We start from the raw sequence: 25,000 nt of genomic DNA on the forward strand, positions 1-25,000 counted from the left end.
ACAAAATATTGAACAAATACTGCTCTCGTAAAACAGAAATTTTAAAGTCGTGGTTAAGTGTTGCTTCGACTTTAAAATTACTATTTATTTTGGAAGAAACTGTTAACATTAATATAGAAGGTTTTATATTGTTTTACCTTATTATTTGTCGTTAGAATCAAGGTTGCCGAAATCACAGAAAAATCTGAATAATCACGGAATTGTGACACAAATTTCGTCACAGAATCACAGAAATTTTTATGTCACTTACGACTTTTCATTTCTCACTCTAATTCATGAAAATATATAAAAAAGTTAATGTATTTTTTGTAGTTTTTTTCTATAAAAATGTAAAACGTTTCCAATTTGTAGATGTTTCACATTTTTCCAGTATTCGGCATTGAAGCGCTAATCGCTGATATCTACGGAATATACGGAAGAATACGTTTTCTCAGACATTCCTCCTTGTATCTTGGAGTCCATGGTCTTGAAAATACCTTGCCAGATCAAATACTTTCTTGCAAACTTATCGGCAAAAAGTATTTGAACTTGTCGGGGACATCACCCCGTACAGTGGCTTTATAAAATTTTTGGCCAGGAAGCTGCCCAAAATCCATCTTTACGTACGTTTCGTTATCCATGAGGATGCATCCGTCGTACTTCGTTAGAACCTTGTTGTATTATTTCTGGGCACGTCCTTTGGTTACTACATTCTGCTTCAATGTCCGGTTTGGTTGCTTACTGGCCCGATAGATCGTATTCTTGACGATGTCATAGTCCGACTGCCCCGGGTTTGCCTTGATCGTTCTCAACACCTTCAAATGAAGTTTTTGATCCTTAGTTCCACTATGACGCTTGGTATGAACCTGCCGATCGGTAGTGTGCATCTCACGGAAACGTTTGAGAACGCTGCACACGGTCGATTCGACAATTTCTAACGATTTGAAATTTCAGTTTTGGGTCAACTTTGCACGTTATCTAGTCAACTTGGAGTTGTGGCCCACAATTCCCCACAATTTTTTAAAGACAGAATTGGGGGTCATTAATTAATTTGAGAAATAAAGTATTGCCTAATTGTTGGGGCCGTACCTTCCTCCGAAGTGGTTATCCTGTTGATCCTAACGGCTCACCAGCATCGAACGTATACAAAAAAGTTTCCACGAATAGGCCGGTATTGCTATCCCTAGTCAGGCCGTGTACTCCATGCAGGGCCGTAGGAAGAACTGCCTCATAGGGGGGGTTTTGGTGACAAAATTTTTCCTAGAAGATTTTTGCTTGAAAAATGCAAACATAAAGATTAGTTAAAAAAAAGTTATACTAATAGTATCTCATTAATCGGGTTTTAAGCTTTGTTATTCATTAAAAATCATTACTTTAGTTAAATACATAAAATTAGTCCAAAAAGTGTTAAGGTTTTTTCAAGCTTTAAAAATTTAATAAGATCTTGAACGCTTTATTTGAAATAAAATCTTGATTGGGGTTCAAATCAGATTAATTTTTTACTCTTGTAAACTCGATACATTCAGATTTTTATTAAATTTTATTTGAAGTATCTACAGTATAAATAATGTTCAACAACAAACCAAAAAAATATATTTCCTGTACCTGAAGATGAAGTACTAGTTATTTTATCCACGATAAAATATTATTTATAATGTATTTTATTTTTGAAATCCTGTAAAAAATTTAAACTTAGATTTTTCAAGGAACACAATTTTGAAAATGAGTTCAGATCTTATTTAATAACAGTGGTTTTCACCTGTTTTGTGTTTTGTTTATGCAATTTTGAATTTTAATTCCGAAACTAAATTCTGCATTTTAAACATAAATAAAAATTTTGAATTCCTATCCTATAGAATTGATTTCTGAATATAAAGTCCAAACAAAATTCCCAATAATTATGAGCAGAACAGACAGAATTCTTAACCAGGAATCTCTCATTCGAATTTTGAATCTTTGATTTTCTATATGAATATTTACTTCATTTATTTATTCGAAATGATGAATGATGCAACTCTGATATTTCATTTCTGGATTACCATTTAGAACTTTTTAAAGTTCCAATTCGGCATAAGAATGAAAAGTAAAAATTTCAAAACCAAATTTTATAAGGGTTTATTATTTATTTTTTTTTAATATTCTGGAATGATGAACATGGAGAATGAAGATTTTTTAATTTTGAATGAAAAACCAAATTCGGATCCGGATTTTGTCCCAATGATGAACCAAACTGAAAACTGAAATTGTTTTGGACGCAAAATAAAATATTGTTATCACCCAATTTAAATTTTTTTCGGTTTTGCAATGAAATAAATACATTCGGGCAAAATCTGGGCAATCAGGCAACCTTAGTGAGTCAAACCGTATTGCAAATTTGATATTGGAGACTAAGGACTGTACCCTAAATTCATGCACCAACTTATTTTGTGAATAACTTTTGAAAGCTTTTTTTCAAGTACAATCTTTAAATTTCTATCAACAAGTGAGAAAAGTTTCGAAAATTTATAGTAGAATTGTGGACCTGGGTTAAGATTTCGAGATTTTGGTCTTAGTTCTGTGTCAAGATTGTTGATTAACTTGATTAACTTTAGTCGTTCATCAACATTTGATTATAAATTTTAAGTTTAGAGTTTAATGAAGAACATTTTGCTGAATATATTTTTGACGCTCATGGGAGGGGTTTAACCCCCAAAACACCCCCCGTTCCTACGGCCATGACTCCATGCAATGTCTCACGAGTCAACTTTCTCGGATCAATAATGATCAAATAACACGCACAATCTCGATACAAACACGACGCACAGGTTTATTAAGTTAGAAATAAATAACACACAATTTATTGGCTTAATCTAACGAAAAAATAAAACTGGATTTTTACTAACTATATTTTAACTTAGTCTAACACACAAACGATTTTCAGTTAAAGATCCGAAGTGGTTGGCAGGCTCAACTCGACTGGTTCGAGTGGTGAGTTTTGCCTTCAGCCTCTGTAGAACAGGCTGCGATGTTTTCTCGATCTGCTGGAATACTCCCTCTCACCGATCTCTGCTGTTGTCGAAACAATACCGGCTCGTGCGATCGTCGAAGACAATACCGGCTGGTGATCAGGTCTGGTTGAACAATCTGGTGTGTGATGATCGGTTGTGATGATTGCTGTTGGCTTCGATGGTGTATTGTTTGGTTTGTTGGCTGTTGATCACGGGTAGAAAAAACCTGGTTGGTGTTGGCTATTTTTAGACCATAGGTCGTTGCTCGCCAGTCCAGTCGTATGGAAAACACCGGCTCGAGCAAGATCAGCTGGTTGTGGTTTTTGGGTTGGTTTGTTGCCGGCTATCAGTGGTGTCAGTAGGGTCTGTTGCGGTCGTAGACACCTAATAATACATTAAAAATGTAGAAAACCTTTCCATTCGCTTTTTTTAATTTTATTTTTTATAATAAAGAAGTTAAGGAGCAAAGAAAAAAGCGGCCCATGATACCCCTCACTCCCCTACGTTTATTACTCGATTTATTAAATTTCATTTGAAAATCCAAAATTTAAAAAAAAACAAACTTAAGTTGTGAGAAATAATGTCATAATCATTTTGAATTCATTTAAAGATACCAAAATCGCGTATCCCTCGTTTAATGTTCACTAAAGGGTCATACGATCAAAATTTGGTCAATAGCAACTTGACGTATTTCTTTCAATTTGCATTTAAATTGCATATTTTGATTTTGGAATTCACTCTTCAGTTGTCAAAATGCCGTCCAGGGAGAAAGAGCAGCGTATCAAAATTTTGCTCGCGCATCGGGAAAATCCGAGCTACTCGCACGCAAAGCTGGCAAAATCGCTAAAAGTTACCAAATCAACCGTTACAAATGTAATTAAAGTGTTTGGGGAACGTTTGTCGATAGCCAGGAAGTCTGGATCGGGGGGAAATCGAAAACCGGAAGCCGCTGAGACGACAAAAAGAGTTGCCGGTAGTTTCAAGCGAAAACCTAACCTCTCTCTCCGAGATGCCGCAAATAAGCTGGGTGTATCGTCTACAACCGTGCATCGAGCCATAAAACGAGCCGGACTATCGACTTACAAGAAGGTAGTGACTCCAAATCGCGATGATAAACAAAATACGACGGCCAAAGCGAGATCCCGGAGGCTGTACACGACGATGCTGACGAAGTTTGACTGCGTGGTAATGGACGACGAAACCTACGTCAAAGCCGACTACAAGCAGCTTCCGGGACAGGAGTTTTATACGGCGAAAGGAAGGAGAAAGGTAGCAGATGTTTTCAAGCACATGAAACTGTCAAAGTTCGCGAAGAAATATCTGGTTTGGCAAGCCATCTGTACCTGTGGCTTGAAAAGCAACATTTTCATAGCTTCCGGGACTGTCAACCAAGAAATTTACGTGAAAGAGTGTTTGAATAAACGTCTGCTGCCTTTCCTGAAGAAACATGGTTGTTCCGTAATGTTTTGGCCGGATTTGGCATCTTGCCATTACGGTGATAAGGCCATGGAGTGGTACGCCGCCAACAGGCTATTGTCAAGCGGAACCTAAAGAAGACCAAAAAAACTGCTAAAGACGAGCAGCAGTTCAAGACAAACTGGCTTTCTGCGGCGAAGAAGGTGGACAAGGTGGCTGTACAAAATCTGATGGCAGGGGTTAAGCGTAAGGCCCGGCAATTCGGATTTGGAAAAGCGGAAGCCTAACTGAATATTTTTCATAAATTTTATACTAATTAAACTTGAAAAAGAAATTTAATTTGATTTTTTAAATAAACGATTTCACCGATTTACACGCGTTTTCCCTTGACCAAATTTTGACCGTATCACCCTTTATACTAGTACAGATTCAAACGTCATACGCATCTTAAAAAGCTTAAGGGGGGGGGGGGGGGGTAGGGTCTAACGGGTATAAAAAAACACCATTTTCACGATTTTTTTCTAGAGCTATCGTTCAAACAAATGTATTCAATTTTTTTGCATTATACAAAGCATTGTTAAAAGAACATTTAGTAATTTTTTCGTAGAAAAATATTGAAAAATGAGCCGGTGTCGGAGCATTTTCGAGGATGCCTTTTAGAAAACAGGATTTGCGGTGGACACTGTATCTCAGCACAGAATCAGCTGAAGTCAAAAAATCAGAGCAAAATATTTTTAATAGATGTTTTTCTGGACCCCAACGTTTTTGTTTAACTTAAAAATATTTTTATGAATTTTTTGTGGCTGTTTGAAGTAAAAACTACGATTTTTCACTTAAAAATCCGCCATTTTTCACCTCTAAAATCTCCCCAAAGTAAAAAAATCAAAAAAGAAAAACGTTGGGGTCTTGTATTTTATATGTAGAAAATATGTTCCAAATTTGAAAAGAATCGGATAAGTAGTTTTCAAATGACGATGTCCACGGACTTTAAAAATGTGCTTTCGAGAAAAACGCGTTTGAAGTTTCTGCTCTTGCTTTCTTGCAGTATTAGATAGGAGGAGATAAAGGCCTATAACTTCTACAGTTTTGCTTCAATTGACTTGACAATTTGACACAACATTCTTGAAATGTTTTATAATAAGAAAATGAAAAAATAAAAAAAAATCGATTTTTTGAAAGTGTTAGACCCTACCCCCCCCTTAAGCCCAAAGCGTTTAATATTTCAGACCCGAACGCTTTTCTCCTAGAACAACGAGATGTAGTCAGTGGTGGCTCCAGAGAGAAATTCGATGAGAAATTAATTCCAAACAATTGATTATTAAAAATATATCTCGCAGAGGAAGAAACAAATTGCATACTTGCTATGGATTGCATGACCAAACAAGTGTATAGGAAGAGGTAACTAGAATATCAACCTGGCAATGAATATTATTGCAGAAAATCAAAGCTTTCGTTCGAACGCCGTTTAATAATGCAGAATGAAAAAGAAGCCGAGCAGCAGCAGCAAACCAAACAGCAGCTAGCTGGTCGGCAGCAGAAAGCTGATCAGCAGCATCGAGCTGTTTTGACCAATTTCTTCACCCGATTCACACTTTTTCATTATACATTTACTCATAAATTTACCGCTACACTCGATAACTCACTAATTAAACATTCACTATGCCGGGAAAATCGAAAAAAGCACGACATTTGCCTCAGTGCGAGTTGAACGAATCAAAGGACGAAAGAACACAAACGCATGGGACAAATTTCCCCTTCAAACGACGAATGTTTTCAGAAAATTTAACAAATTGAATTTATTATGTGGAATATCTGACACAATTGGTTTCCTTGTTCGGTGAATCAAAGCAATCGAAAGATTCCTTTTAATTCAACCACGGTTAAATTAAAGGGAATCTTTCGATTGCTTTGATTTTGTAAAATTAATCAACCAAGTAAGCTGACAACACATATTAGAGTCCTTGTTCGGTGTTTTTGTTCCATTCAACGTAATGAAAGCTCACGCGAGATATATTGATGGTTTTATCACAGGTTTTATGTTTTTTGCCCAAAGCCGAAAAGAAAAAGTAGTGGCTCCAGAGAATAATACCAAACGTACATATTCATGATTTTTCAAGATCAACAAGAAAACACTGAATTATATACTGGCAATAAATGTATTACTTAATGGAGAATGTTCAGAAATTGTCAACTAATCAAAAACCACACATTCTTAAATTACACAAGTAATCCTGTTTCGATTCTTCGTAGCACTAGTTTTGCCACCCACTCAGTACTCACATTCCAAACAGCAACACCCACACATTCGTGTTCTCACTTGTCAATTGTGTCTGTTGTGTTGTGGGGGTATAAAACTAAACGACTTAACACTGGTAACTTACGTTTTGAAAGGCATCTTGAAGCGATGCGATTATGCAATTACGAACCGTGGCTACACACAACACAACCAACGCCATACAGATAATGCTTTTCGACAAGATGATGAAAGAAGTCACTCATGCTCTCAGAATGTCCTGTCTGACATATCGCCAATACTAACAACCTTGCTGTCATTTCGAATGATGGTAGCGGTATCGATGTTTGTTCTGCGTAGGGCGACGAAAAGTTAACCCTTGCCTTCCCACGCAATAAAAAGTCACATGTTCACTTAAATGGAGGCTTTGAAATTTATGCCATATTCGTTTTCATCCTGGTGGTGCACCGGTAGTGCACCAAGTGCTGTCAAAGCGTTTTTTTATATGAAGATGACAGCAGTTGGTGCACAACCATCTTTCCACCAGATGAAAACGAATATGGCATTACATGTAGTGTCTTAAAAGAGAAACAACTGCCCAAATTATGGTTGGATCATGAAAGATGAAAACGTTGAAAGGTGATGTTTTAGAGTTTCATTCTCTGACCAAAAGGTTGAGAAAGGGGAGTGCCTCCAGTATCTTGGCACGAGTGATTTATTTGTACGATGTTTGTGACTTAAGTCACAATAACTGCACAAACGTACTCAACACTTGTCTGGCTGGCTGACTTGGCTGATTGAGTGGGTGCGCCTGCAGCTATGCTACAAAAACTGATCACCACTTCGAGTTTTATGCCATATTCGTTTTCATCCTGGTGGTGCACCGGTAGTGCACCAAGTGCTGTCAAAGCGTTTTTTTTTATGAAGATGACAGCAGTTGGTGCACAACCATCTTTCCACCAGATGAAAACGAATATGTTAGTTTCAGCTAGAAGGCGTGGCGTTGTGTAGCGTATTTGATTGTCACCATGGAGGTCGGGTTCGAACCTGAAGCTGGACAAGTTTTTTTTTAATGAGATTTTTTTTTCAATCATTCAGATGCGATAGGATCTATATTGGAAGGATGAAGCAATCGAGCAGCAAATTCTACAAATTTTGGGCAAACCGCAATATTTTGCGTTTGGGATCCAGCGCGCGACATCATGGCGCGACCGTTAGTTGTGAAGTAAATATTCAAGAGAAGGTGATATAAACTAATGCCTTGACTGAGGAGGTAAAGTTTCGAAAAAATAGCTGAAACAAGAGACAGATGGTTTCTAGTGCTATAAGTTTTATATGAAATTCATAATAAAGGGTGATACGGTCAAAATTTGGTCAAGGTAAAACGCGTGTAAATCGGTGAAATCGTTTATTTAAAAATCAAATTAAATTTCTATTTCAAGTTTAATTAGTATAAAATTCAGAAAAAAATATTCAGTTAGACTTCCGCTTTTCCAAATCCGAATTGCCGGGCCTTACGCTTAACCCCTGCCATCAGATTTTGTTCAGCCCCCTTGTCCACCTTCTTCGCCGCAGAAAGCTAGTTTGCCTTGAACTGCTGCTCGTCCTTAGAAGTTTTTTGGTCTTCTTTAGGTTCCGCTTGACAATAGCCCAGTATTTCTCAATTGGGCAGAGCTCTGGCGTGTTGGGAGGGTTCTTGTCCTTGGGAATTACCTGCACGTTGTTGGCGGCGTACCACTCCATGGCCTTTTAACCGTAATGGCAAGATGCCATTGACAGCACGGAACAACCGTATTTCTTCAGGAAAGGCAGCAGACGTTTATTCAAACACTCTTTCACGTAAATTTCTTGGTTGACAGTCCCGGAAGCTATGAAAATGCTGCTTTTCAAGCCACAGGTACAGATGGCTTGCCAAACCAGATATTTCTTCGCGAACTTTGACAGTTTCATATGCTTGAAAGTATCTGCTACCTTTCCCCTTTCTTTTGCCGTATAAAACTCCTGTCCCGGAAGCTGCTTGTAGTCGGCTTTGACGTAGGTTTCGTCGTCCATTACCACGCAGTCAAACTTCGTCAGCATCGTCGTGTACAGCCTCCGGGATCGCGCTTTGGCCGTCGTATTTTGTTTATCATCGCGATTTGGAGTCACTACCTTCTTGTAAGTTGATAGTCCGGCTCGTTTTTAGGCTCGATGAACGGTTGTAGACGATACACCCAGCTTATCTGCGGCATCTCGGAGAGAGAGGTTAGGTTTTTGCTTGAAACTACCGGCAACTCTCTTTGTCGTCTCAGCGGCTTCCGGTTTTCGATTTCTCCCCGATCCAGACTTCCTGGCTATCGACAAACGTTCCCCAAACACTTTAATTACATTGGTAACGGCTGATTTGGCAACTTTTAGCGATCCAGCTTTGCGTGCGAGTAGCTCGGATTTTCGCGATGCGCGAGCAAAATTTCGATACGCTGCTCTTCTTCTTTGGACGGCATTTTGACAACTGAAGAGTGAATTCCAAAATCAAAATAGGAGCAACACACACACCTTCAAAATGAGGGGTGTTCAGATTTTTTAAATGCAAAATTGAAAGAAATACGTCAAGTTGATATTGACCAAATTTTGACCGTATTACCCTTTAATTCAAACGGCTTAGATATATTTTACTCTTGGAGTGTCAAATTGACACTCTAAGTCAGAAAAGGGAGTTTTTTTTTGTCCAGACTTCCAGGTTTTGTCCATAAAAAAAAAGATGCAATATTAAAGAACTTTTGAATTCATTTAGGGTCCCCGAAGAAATTTTTGTTTTTTGAAGGCTCTGAACAAAGTTACAAGCATTCAAACTTGCAAAAGTGTCAAATTGACACTCTAATGCGGATGAGGGTTAATAAACCTTCAAAGGTGAATTCACATTGTTTACTTCCATGGAATCAGTCATCCTCACTTTTATTCAAATTTTAGCTCACTGTTAGATTCTCTACACTCAGAAAAATACTATTATGTATGCCATAAGATTCTCTTATGAAGTGGCGCCATAAGAAAAATTAATGAAATTCATAAGATTGTCTTATGACGCGAATGAATTTTGAAGATGAACGCCTACTTCAATGAGAGGTTGTTGCTTTTCATAAGAGATTCTTATGGAAACAGTAAATCACTTTCTAATAAGAAAAATTCTCGATATTTCATGTTGAAAACATTCACTTTATTGTTTGCCAAATTTGTTTAAAATTAAATCCTTCATGGTCACCATCAGCAGCGCATCAACAGACACTCCATCAAAGTTTTTTTTTGTCGCATCTTAATCTTCGACCTTTCGTTTTTTGCCGATCAGCTTGCTGAAAAGTAAACAAATAATGTATTTTAGTTTACTAATATATTCAACGTTCACACCAAAAACATCAAATCAAACTTACCATTCTTGAGATAACAATAACATTTAACATTGAAAGAAAACTATAATAACTATGAACTGGCGATTGCTTCATACTGTTAGATGATGAAAAAAAAAACTGATGCTATGAATGAATGTATTCATCATTTTTTCACAATGCCGTTTCTTCTATTTTTCATAAGAACATCGTATGAAAATTGAAAGAATTTCATAAGACTCTTATGAAAAATTAGTTTGGACGCAAAAAAGTGGTTCATAAGATGTATCTTATGAAATTTATAATAAGATTTCCTCTGAGTGTAGCACTCTTAGAACGATTTATAACAAGAACTTTGGTCTAATAGTTGATTTCCAGCTGTTTTGTCGTCTCAAAGGAACTTTCCTGATTTTTCTTTACGATCCCGCCCAAAAATGTTTTTATCAATGAACATATTCATTGAACGCTATCTCAAAAACCACTTGGCAGATCGTCACATGCAACTAATACATTACTAGGTAGTTTCACTGAAAATTCCATCAATTTCCAACCATGCACTCAAAAGTTATTTACAAATCAAAGTGTTGCCTTTTTTTTTCGAATACACTTCTTATCAATAAGAACTTAAACTTTGAGCTGCATAGAACGTACTTCAGATTAATGATGAGGCTGAGTAAGTTTTTTCGTGCCCGTTTTATAGAACTTTTGGTTGCTTGGATTTTTCAATTTTTTTAAAATCTATGAAGGAACGTTAATATCTGGTGAAAGAGGGATCATTTTGAGATAGTGAAGGGAGCGCAAATAGTGAATGGAGTGTAAAACGATAGAGTTCCTGGAGTGTCAATTTGACACTATTGACTAAAACCGCTATATCTCTCTTGTTCCTCAACTGATAGCATAGCATAGCATAGCATAGAGTGACTACACACTTCTTTCATTGGCTGATACACGAGGTACAACTAATAATCAAACCCAACACAAAATGCCAAAATAAGTACCTGGATTCAATACTTATTTCAAGTGTTGTTATTGAGAATCAGTGTGGTACCACAATGCACACCGTGGCAAGTCAATGTAATCATATAGGGATATGTCTGAACAGCTAAATGAACTTTTCAGGTGCAGAGAACTCATACGACCCTACATGTAAAGATGCTGTTTCAGACAGGAAAGGGAAGGGTTATTCGTTTTGATGGGAAATCCTACTTGACAGATAGGATTGATGAATAAAAAAATATAATGTTCACAAATAAACAAACAAAATGGAAAGAGCTCATCAATCTTGAAACAACGAGGCAAAACTCCTTAGAAATTCCTGACCAGCGGTTCGAGCTGCATTCAGGATTCTCCGGGAAGTAGATTGCGATTTTTCTCGATATCAATCCTTCGCCCTTAGAACAATCGTATCTTCAGCCAATGATACGGTCGCCGTATTTTTTATCACATAAATTTCCAATCACTTTGTTAGAAAAATAGTTTCAGCTTAATTCTTCAGTTATCACACTACCAAACAACTTTTTGGATGTGTGTTTCCCATAATGATCTTCTTTTCGGGGCGCAAACTTGAATTCAACTGCACCTTATTGTAATCGAAACGCAACTCCACGCTCCTCAACGAGGTTTCATTAAAAACAAAAAGTATCAAAAACAACTATTTAGTGTAACGATAATTGAATTAAATTTTGGACGGGGAGAAAGAAAAACGCGTCAGACGCTTTAAAAGTCATGGCTTACTCCTCATCTCTAGTGTTCCTCAACTGATTTCTACAAAATTTATAGTTTTAGAAACCTCGTAAAAATCCGAAAAACATGCATCGTAAAACATACTGTAGATCTGCGACGAAATGCTGAAATTTGAATTCACTTTGTGTCCTAGAAAGCTAAAGTTAGAAGCTATATATAGCATATATTTGTTGTGCACAAGGATATATTTTTGGAATTCTTCTTACCATCTTGATGGCATTCGCGACTTTATATCAACGTTGCAGTTGGCGGACAGTTATTGAAAAACTCATACGGTACAACTATGGTCAGTGGTACAACTGTGTTCGATATTTACTCTTGTGCTCGAACTCACGGACATCGGCTCAGGAGACAACGAACTTGCCAACTGAAATTCTGTGTTTCGTATTTTGAAAATCTAAAGATGCAAAAATGTGCTAAATTACTTTTCATCAATTCTCTTTTCAAAATTTATCTGGTATGACTCAAACAAATTTGACGGTTCATTGATTGATTATTATTATTATTAATTTAATTTAGGACATTTTACCAATTTTTGGCATTCGTGTCCGAAGATTCTTTGATTGAAAAGTACGGTTTTTACACCACTTTTTACCTGATCTTAAAAAATTTCAAAAAAATATATTCTTGTGCGATAATTTTTTTTTTTTTCAGCATTCCGTAGCTGATCTACAGTCTTTTTCGAAGGCATGTTTTTTCGAATTTGATTTCTTGGACTTTGAATAACGGAAAGCCGAATTTTTGCCCATGAAACATATTTGAATTACATTACGAGGTATCTAAAACTATAAATTTTTTAAAAATCACAAGCCGTCAAACTTCCAATAGTGTCATATAGACGCTCAAGAACGGATTGTGGTTAAATTAAGTAATTTAAAATAAACTGAAGAGATTTCGAGATAGGCTAAAAACCAACTACGTACTAAAATGCCAGGAATAAAAGTAGTTAATAGCGAGTATATGTAGTGTCTATCAATACTTATGGCTAAATGTTTACCTTTATCCACGGAGAAGATGAGTACGAAGAATAACCCGTTACAGCACAAATGGAACTCAGGGTGTCTCAGTGTTGGTACGAGGGTACTATTAGGTAATATTGTGTTTTAACGAGCCGTATGTTGTTATTGGATGAAGTGCGCTGCTGCTATCCCTCTGCACCACCCTACACCATAATTCAACCAAAAGTTGCTTTCTTCTAAACAGTACTCACATCACATTATGAAGCTCCCTCTCGCGAGCTTACTATTCAGCTAGAAGTGACTAGTGTAGAGCACCTCCACCCCTGCTATTTCACCTGTTCCGACTACGTTGTTGCACATTCACTGGCTGGTATAACACCTTCTTACTGCTGCTGCCACCTCATGCAGTGCATATTTATAAATTTTTGGGGATCTTTCGTTGGCCACTGCTTGACACTGACACACACGCGCATGCACCTTCTCTATATGTATGAGGGGCTCCTCCGGCAGCTGTTAATTAATATGATCTTATAAACCATTTATAGCTTAGTAGGTACATCTAATAAATAGGTGCTATATAAGGTGTCGGATAGAACACGAAGGGCAAACTTTCCTCTGGCTAGAGATCTACCGATTCAGGGCCTCTCAACTTACAACTTCCATCACCATGCACTGATTGCGTATTAGGCTGGTAGCACAACACACTTGTCTTCATCACATGATATCAACCCCAGGCCAGCCAAAGCTTTTATCGAATTCCCACACCAATGAACTGCACTTTGAAACTACACTAGCTCTGAAGATGACGACGACCGACCGACGAGCCGAGTTTTAATGGCTTATTAAGAACTTATACAGAACGTTCACAGCAAATGAGCTAATGATATTTCCTTTGCCTTGCCTTGCCTTGCGAGGGATGGGTAAACTTTTTGGATCGATAATTGCTGTTGTACTGCCATGAATTCTTTACGCGAGAGCAGCAAATCGATACACACTCTGTGTGTGATGCGGATGGTTCGCCTAATAGCTCGAGGAACACAGGTTTTATGCGCTGGATAAATTTTCCCCTCGATTCTTCTGGCAAACTAATTTATAACTATCAATATGTCACACACTTTTACCATCTACAGAAAGTCCACAAACGGTATTTCAGAATACGGTGTTACAGAATAAACTTGACCAAACCGTGACACCGAGGTTAACCAAGGCGGCTGGCACTGCCACTAGCTCTTAGACTACAAGACGACGACGAACACTATTCACATCGATCGACTCGAGCTGCAGGAAGGCAGCTCCACATTCTGTCTGATGGTATTAAGTTGGGTGGTGCGTATCATGTGGGTGGTTTGGTTGGTCTCTCCTGTTGTTGTGTTAGGCACTCTTCCCCTCGGAACTCACCATAGGTTATTCTCGGCTCACCAACTCGCACACTATATACTGCTTTTCTTACTTGGAGGTATCGAGCCTCTACACTGGTGGAACGATTCCGTGATACGTTTGACGTACTGGAACCAAATCCCAATAGAAAATTCATACGATTTTTCATCATCTTGAACTACTTCTAAAAAGCTCTTAGCGAAAATATCCTTATTACAAAACAAATATCTGCGATGGGAGACTGCAACGGTTTGTCTCTGAAATTTAAGATGATTTCACAGACCATCTCTTCAATCGATTCGATGTGTTCCATTGCAATATAAATCTTCCGTATGAAGGTGGGAGGTGGAAGGCGCAAAATCATTTTCAAAATCTTCTTGCGAATCTCTTGGACGACCTTCTTCCAAGAAGCAGCAGCAACTATTTTAAATCGAAACTTCATATCGCCTTGTTGAAACAAACACCTGTTTCGAGATAAGCATCTTTTTGTGAATAATGTAAAAAAAGTAGGTTAAAAACGTATTTTTCAATTAAATTCGTCGAGTTTTCAAAAAAAGCTGTTCTTCAAACATTTTGTCAATTTGCTATTTCTCAGATTACTCAGAAAACCTTAATTCAATTTACACTGGATTTTGAATACCTATATAAATGTAAGATTTTCGCAATTACTTTGTATTCACCAGCCGAAACTGTGCTGTGCGTTGGAGATTAATATTGTGCATTCAAATAAAAATTTGGAATTCTCTTCGCATCACTCGTCGGATACAGACGTGATTCAAGGGCCTCGTGATTCGGAGTGTTAAGTGTCCGTTGTTCGTTCGCTAGATTCGGGTGTTTATACCGTACGGACGGTTACCCCATATTCGGTGTTTTGTTCCGTGTGTGGTAGCAAAGGACATCAGTTTTCCGCCATCGACAAGGGCAGATGAATAAAAAAATCGAGTGCTGGTGGAAGTGAACATTGTTGTGACCTCGGTCACCACCAGACCCGCAGCCATTGTTTAGTGAACCGCCATTGTTGTCGACCAGGAACTAATCATCGTCTGGGCCAGGTGTGGCAGCCATCTTCAATCAACGAAGGAGGACCACGTGGTTGGAGAAATTAACGATCACTGAAAAAAAAATCTGTGCAAAAACTACTTAGAAAATAGAGTCCTTTTTTATCTTTTTTCCTCTGTTTCTTCATCTATTATTTCTCTATTTTGGTATATTAAGATAATTGATTACTTCGCTCATATTTAAAAAACGGAAGACACTTGTGTCCCCGCTTTAAAGTATGAGCAAAGGCGGGGAGTTAAACCCGCCAACTGAGGATGATGAGAATGTCACCTACGAGAATGAGGAGCATCTGAAGGATTCGGCTGCTGCTGGTCCTTCAGATGCTCCTCATTCTCGGATGGATTCTGAATCATCTCAGTCGGAAGTAGAGCAACCCGTCTCCGAGCCTACACGGAGACAAAGATATTATATTCTATCAGGATACCCGGCTGCGTAGTTTTTAGAACAAGTAGTCTGAGACATCATCTTGTTGAAGTTCTTTAGCTTCTCTCCCGGCTAGCAATGGGGGAGGAAACACAAATCACTAACATTCATAAAATTGCGCCACAAAACAAAACCAAATTAAAATATGTTGCTTATAAACTAAATTCTCATGATTTTATTGCATGCCTATTCCTCTATCGCATGCTGGACTCTCCTTCTTCCTTGCTCTAATATAATTTCATCGTTTTCTTCTTCCTCTCTGCCTCGCTCTTCTTCTTCTTCTCTGCCTCGCTCTTCTTCTTCTTCTCTGCCTCGCTCTTCTTCTTCTTCTTCTCCGCCGCGCTCTTCTTTCTCTTCTTATTCTCCTTTTAATCTCGCTTCTGTCCTTCTTCTTTCTGCCTCTTCTTCTTACAAGATCTAGCACTTACTTCTTTTTTCTCGTTCTTACTCTTTGCAGCGACCTCCTACGTCATCAGATGACCAAAGCGGATTTGAGCACCACTGGAAGAGGGCGATCGCCTTCCAATCCGGGAACCGGCGCTGTCGCTGAAGAGTCTCGATGGTCCAGTCCAGCTCTCTCGACGCTTGGCCTCAGCTCCTCAGAAAAGCCCCAATCTGGGGCCTGAGAATAGCAACTTCTGGGCGGCTTGGTCGATGCCGAACTTGGCTGTCCCAATCGGTTCTTCTTGACTGCGTCCGAACCGTTGAATTTCAGTTGGTGGTTTCACGTCGCAACGTTTCGTTGAGTGATGTCCGCTCTCCGAATAGCTCCGTCTCTGGCAAATTGGCCTCTCACGGCGGGAGGTGTCGGCCCCCTCACGTCCAGCGGATCCTGTCCCGACTTTTCTGTCGGCTTTTCCCGGGTTCGCTTCCAGCGTTCTGCGTGCGACTGGCGTTCGTTGATTGGTGAGTCCCGTGGCAGCTTCTCAACGGGCCAACATCGGCAAACGGCAGAACCAACCGGAACAACTCGCGGGAAGAAAAAAACGCGATGGCGACCGGCAGAGTAAAAGTGATGTTGTATTTTCCGCACTGTTTATCAACACTTTCGTTAGGATCTGTTTACCTTATTTTGGTCATAACAGAGCTAGGCGATATTGCACATGCACTGAGAAAAAACGATCGCAACAAATAACAAAATATACATATGTTACACAACCCCATTGTCACGGAAAAATTTTTCATGAGCGACGGCTAGGAGCTCATGAAAAATTTATAAAAAAAAAACTTCTAGCATTACAGGAAGCTGACTAGAGACGCACATGGAGACGAAGATGGAGCAGACCTCCGCACGGAAAACAACGTGCACCACAAATCAGTAATTACGCAGGCCTATAGCCCGCCAGATCTTCAATACATTGTTACTCCAACACTACACAGCAAAACATCACAATACGCCAACCAGGTTTGGCAGCCAGCAGGTCTCTAAGTGCGCTTAATCTCTAAATCTAAATCACGTGACAATGGTACATTAAAATAAGATCAAAAACCGTTAAAAACAAAGGGCTTAGATCTAACAAATTAAAAAGAATAATAAATAACGAGCAGGTAGTACGTTCAACTTATGACTAACATTGAACAAATTAAAATCAGTCTTGTTTTGGATGTTTATCGTTACAGTGCGCTGAGTAAGGAAGCATTACCAACCAACCTCGCCATGAGCCCAGAGTAGGAGTTTTACCGCGCTCCCAATTCGCGTTGCTTTTGATTGGTGATTTCATGGCGATCCCCAGATTACACTGTAACATATTGACAATACGACATAGATTACGTTTAAAATGACACGAATGGGTACGAAGACACTAGTACGGTATGCTCACCAGCTTGGCTCGATTTTTCACGATCGGCTAACGGATTTCAATAGTTTTGGAGGATGTCAACAGGATTGGAGTTTCACTTTTTTTTTTTTTTTTTTTTTTTTTTTTTTTTTTTTTTTTTTCTTTTTTTTTTTTTTTTTTTTTAAATTCTCATGATTTTATTGCATGCCTATTCCTCTATCGCATGCTGGACTCTCCTTCTTCCTTGCTCTAATATAATTTCATCGTTTTCTTCTTCCTCTCTGCCTCGCTCTTCTTCTTCTTCTCTGCCTCGCTCTTCTTCTTCTTCTCTGCCTCGCTCTTCTTCTTCTTCTTCTCCGCCGCGCTCTTCTTTCTCTTCTTATTCTCCTTTTAATCTCGCTTCTGTCCTTCTTCTTTCTGCCTCTTCTTCTTACAAGATCTAGCACTTCCCAACAAACATTTTTCGCTGAACCACCGCTGAAACACTATTTCGTTATAATTTTAAATCAGCTATCTTGCTGAAAGAATGCAACCAAAATTCAGGGAGAAGCTGCTGTTCAGCTCTTAAACATCGACATTTGGAGAAATTAATCAGCGAAGTTGCCATGAAACGTCAATTGACGGATCACCAAAAAAAAAAAAAAAAACAAAAATAATGATGACCGATGTACGCCCGATGTTTGCCAGCTATTTTTCCCCTCTCTTGTTGTTTTTGCTTCATTGAAACTTGTCTCGAACTCTAAACCTTCGACTTGTTGGTCTCATGCCGCAGAACGCAGAACCAACTATGGATTCTGTGGAGCATAAGAAAAGTGTCGTTCTTAAGCGACCGAAATATCTCCCAACCAAGGTCAATTTCACATGAAGAAATTGAAATTGAGATGCTTCGTAAATAAAAAGAAACTTTCCCGACTAAGGTCATTTTATCAAGCAAAATGAGAAACTACGAATAATAAGACGATTAAAAAATTCTTATTTCGATCCATTCGCTATCATGCATTGGTTGATCCATGACAACAACATAAATTTTGATATATAGCTGAAAGTCGCTGTCGAAGTTACCCTTGTACAGCTGACGCCTGTCAAATTTGAATTGTGTCAAAAATGGTTGGACAAAGGCTGAACGAGTTATTCTTCAACCAATTTTACCCTACTTTCTATTGGCTGAAATAAAACTTCCTTACATGCTGAAACAGCGCTGAAGTATTTCGTTCTTCAGCCAGAAAGCTGAAACAGCAATCAGCACCTTAACACAGCATACGATCAGAGAATTGGCGTTTTTAATCAGCAAAAATGTTTGTTGGGTTACTTCTTTTTTCTCGTTCTTACTCTTTGCAGCGACCTCCTACGTCATCAGATGACCAAAGCGGATTTGAGCACCACTGGAAGAGGGCGATCGCCTTCCAATCCGGGAACCGGCGCTGTCGCTGAAGAGTCTCGATGGTCCAGTCCAGCTCTCTCGACGCTTGGCCTCAGCTCCTCAGAAAAGCCCCAATCTGGGGCCTGAGAATAGCAACTTCTGGGCGGCTTGGTCGATGCCGAACTTGGCTGTCCCAATCGGTTCTTCTTGACTGCGTCCGAACCGTTGAATTTCAGTTGGTGGTTTCACGTCGCAACGTTTCGTTGAGTGATGTCCGCTCTCCGAATAGCTCCGTCTCTGGCAAATTGGCCTCTCACGGCGGGAGGTGTCGGCCCCCTCACGTCCAGCGGATCCTGTCCCGACTTTTCTGTCGGCTTTTCCCGGGTTCGCTTCCAGCGTTCTGCGTGCGACTGGCGTTCGTTGATTGGTGAGTCCCGTGGCAGCTTCTCAACGGGCCAACATCGGCAAACGGCAGAACCAACCGGAACAACTCGCGGGAAGAAAAAAACGCGATGGCGACCGGCAGAGTAAAAGTGATGTTGTATTTTCCGCACTGTTTATCAACACTTTCGTTAGGATCTGTTTACCTTATTTTGGTCATAACAGAGCTAGGCGATATTGCACATGCACTGAGAAAAAACGATCGCAACAAATAACAAAATATACATATGTTACAATCTCTTTGTTTACGGTGCTGCCACCAGCGAAAAAGTCTTCAAGCTTTCAACTTGCATTCAAGCTTGCAAACACATAAGTTTTGCATTTGACCGACGGAACCACGTAAACATTAAAAACGAAACGTCACATGATCAACCAGATCAACCAGACATTCTTCCGAATCCAGATTTGAATAAGAAAAATATAAAATTCGTCATCACTGAGACTATTCAGATTTCAATTTCTGGAGTACAATTCAGATTTGTGAAATGGTGGTTTTTGCGAATTCTGAATTGTTCGGTTAATTTACGCTTGAAGCCCTTTTAAGAAGGTCTGAACAAAAACAACTGAAATTGTTATGGAATATAAATATAAGCTAATTAAAATAGAATTTAGGAACAATAAAGATACAATAAAGATCAAGAACAAGATAGGCAAAAAATAACATTTATTTTCTTTTCTTAACATAGAAACTAAGAATCCAGTGCATCTTTCTCTCCCCGGGCAAAACAAAATCTCTCGTGAAGATGCGACTCGATGTTAATTTTCTGCACTTCAACTTCTGAACTTTCTTTTTCTCCCAACTAACGTAAATAGCCTTTCTTTGTACAGATCGGTACAATTTGTTGTGGAGACTTTTGCGAATGTCAGGGGTCTGCAACCAAATAAGGCGTTCTTATGTGCTTGTAAAGATAAGAGGAACAGCAAATAATATGATACAAGCGCACCACGCTGTTCCAGTGGCAGCAAGAAGACAAGTGCTCCGATGCTCTTGTTGTCGAAGGGCAATTCACAATGTTGCAGATTTTCCGCTGAGAGTTTATCCTGAAAGCGAAAATAGAACATATTAATAAAGTGATTTTTAAACCATTTTTTTTTCTTACACTATCATCAGTCCTTCCATTTGTATATATCTGCAGTTTGGAGCGGTTTTCCTTCTCCTCGGTTGTGGGCTCAAAATTCGGACCAGAAGTTGCTATTCTCAGGCCCCAGATTGGGGCTTTTCTGAGGAGCTGAGGCCAAGCGTCGAGAGAGCTGGACTGGACCATCGAGACTCTTCAGCGACAGCGCCGGTTCCCGGATTGGAAGGCGATCGCCCTCTTCCAGTGGTGCTCAAATCCGCTTTGGTCATCTGATGACGTAGGAGTTTTTAGTTTCACCTCACCTCCTCGAAAGTCGTCACCATATCCAAAGCTGCCGGTTTTTCGAGACACTCGCAGCTGACACTAACGAATAACGAAAAAATCTCCTTCATCATTTATAAACAAAAAAAACGGCGCATACTAGTTGAATTTTCGAATTTGAGGTTGAAGACTTTTTCGTCGTTTATTTTTTGGCGCTAGTGTTTTGTCCCTAAAATTTCTGAGAAGCCGATAGTACCTGATATCCCATGATATCTCCTCGTGTGAGGCCTATAAGAGTCGCTGGGATAGTCAAAAGCGCTCTTTAAAGGAACGGTCGAAGCGGTCTTATGCCGCCATTTTGAAGGGCGCGGCGCCTCCGATCCAACCTCAGTCCTCTAACATTTTTTCAGTGCTGCCAGTAGACAATGATGACACAGACTCCACTGATCAAGAACACCAAGTAATGTTTGTTGGTAACTCCCGAAAACGAACAAAACCTGCTCCTAAGACCCCTAGAGTTCAAAAAAGGTTCCCATCTCAATGCTACCTTATAGTAAAGACATTTTTGAAGCAATTGATGCAAATTTGGCCCCTTCATCTCTTTCGATGGCTAATTTACGCCGAGAGGTCGGAGATATGGTTAGCGAACGGTAGACAATGTGCAACTTGAGACCTCATACACCCAACCTTCGGGTAGTGGTTATATCACCTCTTGTCTGCAACTCCGATTCTCTACCTCCCCGTGGTGCTAGCTGGGGTGCGAGGAACCTTAGCGGAGATTGGGTATCCAACCCCGGTGGACGCTTTGGTCGCATGCAGACTGAGTTAGGAGGCTTCGTACGCATCTGTTCTCCATGTCAGGGACGGCGTGCGGAGTGCAACAACGTCCTGGTGGTGTTCTGGACCCAAAACAGCAACATCACGACGGTTCTCCAGCGAGATAGTGGGGTTAGCTGCAGGCCTTGCGAGCTCGTGACTACAAAAAACATAAGCAACGAACAACGAACAACAAATGTCGGATGGAAATCGGCAAAGACCCACGCGACGAAAAGGGACTAGCGATTGCAAATTTGGAACATGGAACTGCCGATCTCTAAATTTTGTGGGCAGTACCCACGTGCTCTCTAACGAATTGAAGAGACGCAAATTCGACATCGTAGCGTTGCAGGAGGTATGCTGGAAGGGCTCCACGGTACGAACGTGCCCAGATGGTCGTGCCAGAGCTGTGGTAACACACACGAGTTTGGAACAGCTTTTATAGTGATGGGAAAGATGCAAAAGCGCGTGATCGGATGGTGGCCGATCAACTCACGAATGTGCCGGTTGAGAATCACGGGCCGGTTCTTCAACATCAGCATCATCAACGTGCACAGTCCTCACCTTGGAAGTACCGGTGACAACAAAGACGAATTTTACGCGCAGCTGGAGCGTGAATACGACCGTTGCCCAAAACATGATATCAATATCGTCATTGAGATTTTAATGCTCAGGTCGGCCAGGAGAAGGAATTTAAACCGAAAATTGGAAGGTTCAGTGCGCATCAGCTGACCAACGAAAACGGCCTCAGACTTATAGATTTCGCGGCCTCCAAACGAATGGCCGTAGGTAGTACCTTTTTCCAGCACCGCCTCCCACACAAGTACACCTGGAGATCACCGTACCAAACGCAATCACAGATCGACCACGTTTTGATCGACAGCCGGCACTTCTCGGACATCATTGACGTCAGATCCTGTCGAGGCGCCAACATCGAGTCAGACCACTATCTGGTTATGGTGAAGATGCGCCCAAAACTCTGCGTAGTGAACAACACACGAAACCGGCGCCCGCCTCGGTTAAATATCGCGCGACTGAAGCAACCTGAGGTCGCGGCAGACTACGCGCAATCACCAAGTCCCTACGCACCTACGGAGTGTTCGAGCGACGAGTGTTAAGAACCATCTTAGGTGGCGTGCTGGAGAACGGATTGTGGAGGCGAAGGATAAACCATAAGCTCGCGGGACTCTACGGCAAACCTAGTACCCAGTAGCCTTAAGGAGCTCCCACACAATAATCCGTCGGGCTTTCACGTCGCGTCAGTTACGTATACAGTATACCGTTCATAATTGTATAGAAATGGGCAGTACGCGCAATTTCACTTCGACTCTGAACTTCCCTAACTTTTAAATAAGTTTGAATGGTAAAAGTCCAAAAAGTCCATTTTTTTTTAAATTGCTATATCTCAGGTCCCGCGAGCTTTAGAAAGTTCAAATTTTGTGAAATGATAGTGTGATATTTGATCTCTTTTACGCAGAAAAATTAGATCAAAAATATTATCAGGGTAAAAAGTTGTGGAAGTTCGAAGTCGGAGTGATATTGCGCGTGCTGCCCGTTTCTATACAATATTGCGGTACTGTAACTGTTGAAAAGGTCAAGTACAATAAAATATACGGATTCATTAAATTTCGTTCAGTGTCAAAGTGTGGATTTTAAATTCAGAATCCAGATTAAGAAGTTGCTTAAGAATTAGGATTCAGAATTTTAAGGGTTTAGATACTTCCAAATTCAAATTTTAGATTCAGAAAACAGAAATGAGCTGTACTTCGAATTCGGGGTGGGATGAATCATCCAATAGGATAAAAATCTTTGGAAAAAAAACTTCGAATTCGACTTGCAATATTTATCCAAATAAGAACTGCGAATGTGTTAACATCAAACATATTCTATTATTTACCATTCCATACGGGTTGTTTCAGTCTAAGCAACCAATATTTTAAACAAGTTTAAAGGACGTTCATTCAAATATCTATCCCAAATTGGAAAACATAAATTTGAGAAAAGTTGAATCCGCAGATATGCCTCGATCTTCGTCATCCCGCGAGGCACGCGCATCAAAAAACAAGAGCTTGGTTTTGGAAGCGCGACGACTGGGCCGGTATATGCGACTCAACAATCGGCCCATGACCAGGTCTCTGGGGCCTAGAATAGAAGAGGAGGTTTCCGGACCACCGAGACGATCTCGGCTGAGCGGTTTAGGAACTAGATCTACGACCAGGTCTAAAACAAAACCTCGACGTGGTTGAAACAAATGTCTCGTTCGATGTTTATTTTCCACAAAGTAAATCACCAGTTATTTTTGAATAAATTTACTGATATTTGATTCGTCAGAATATTTAACTTACCGCTTGATTCCTTTGGTGGTTGAAATTGTCTGGAAATTGTGCTGCGGCTGATTCGTATTAAGCTGATAGATATCGTCTTCTCATTGTTTATTTCTTCAATCTACACCGTTCAGCTCCTGTGTGCATTTATGACACCAATAACAAATTTTCCTGGAAACCTTCACCTTCCATGAGCATGTAGTTCTACTGGATGTGATATACTTCTATCAACAACGAATTGGCGTAAATTTTATTCCTCTATTATAATTTCTGTTTTGTTCGTAATAATATTTATCATATTTCATATAATAACTATATGCTTGTAATTACTGATTAATCAACAAACATCACTCAAAAGAAGATGCATTCAGTTTGAATTTCCACAATCAATCTTTATGTTTCCAGTACAAAACTTGCATTTATTTTCGTTTTATGTTCCCGTAGGATAGTGCGGCCTTAAATCTCACTACTGTTGTTCGTTTCGTCTAGAACTGGGTTGGTTTTGCGATTATTTTTTACGTTAGCGTTAAGTCAGCGATGCTAAGTATGGTGCTTTGAAGTAAATTATTAGGTAAATATATTTAAAATTTACATACGCACTTTGCAGAGCAGCTTCTTAAAACACGCTTAAGCTTCGATACTCTATGTTCTGCTAACATTTATTCGGCTTTTTTGTTGTTGTTATTATAAACGCTTATTTTATTTATTATTGATTAGTAAAATCGTTTAGTATGAGGCTCTCATAGCATTTCTTCCCAAGCTGATGTTATTGATAGCTGTTGGCAAATTTATAGAAGTAGAACAGGAAGGAACGCGAAGCCGACTCATCTAGCAATAAAATTGATTCGAATACTTTGAGTATAGTTTGGTGAAGATGGATAATTTTACTGAACTAAATTTTCTCAGTACTGAACTTCATTATCATAAAATATTCTATTAAATGATCTCTTTACTGGGAGTTGATATTCCTAATGCTTCTTCGTAGCCACTTTGCTGTTTGCTAGCGTGTTTGTGAGTTTTATCCTTTTTCTGTTTTTTCTTATGGGACTTTTCATTATATTCTTCAGTTTTTTCTTTACTTTTCGAACTCTTCTTCTTATTGCTAGCTTCCGATTTTAGTAAATCCAACTCAAGTACCTGATTCGAGCCGGAAGATGAGTGGGATGCAGTTTTGCTTACCTGTGTTTCTTCTCTGTCAGTCTTACTACCAACGTCGTTTTCCGGTTTCCGATGTTTTCTGCTATGTTCTTCGGTTTTGTGTTTCTTTTTATCCTTCTTCCTTCGCCTAGTGTTGTCGTCATCCAGATCACCGGACATCGTTTTGCTGTTGAGATTACGTTCGGACGAGTCTATTGCAGACTGCCGAATATCGGCTAATCCAGTACCGTCACGAATTGTTGTGGGCT

At 39.6% G+C, this 25,000-nt stretch overlaps 1 protein-coding gene across 1 annotated transcript in view; it reads left to right on the forward strand.

The window, feature by feature from the left end:
* Positions 1 to 23,288: 23,288 nt before the first annotated feature.
* Positions 23,289 to 25,000, forward strand: part of LOC129737542 (nucleoside hydrolase-like) — a 3,124-nt gene continuing 1,412 nt past the window's right edge. Inside the window, exon 1 of the mRNA XM_055728705.1 lies at positions 23,289 to 23,429. Within this exon, the coding sequence (XP_055584680.1) occupies positions 23,289 to 23,429 (141 nt within the window). The remainder of the gene's footprint in view (positions 23,430 to 25,000) is intronic.

Source organism: Uranotaenia lowii, chromosome 1, assembly GCF_029784155.1.
Source record: "Uranotaenia lowii strain MFRU-FL chromosome 1, ASM2978415v1, whole genome shotgun sequence".
Lineage (NCBI taxonomy): Eukaryota > Metazoa > Arthropoda > Insecta > Diptera > Culicidae > Uranotaenia > Uranotaenia lowii.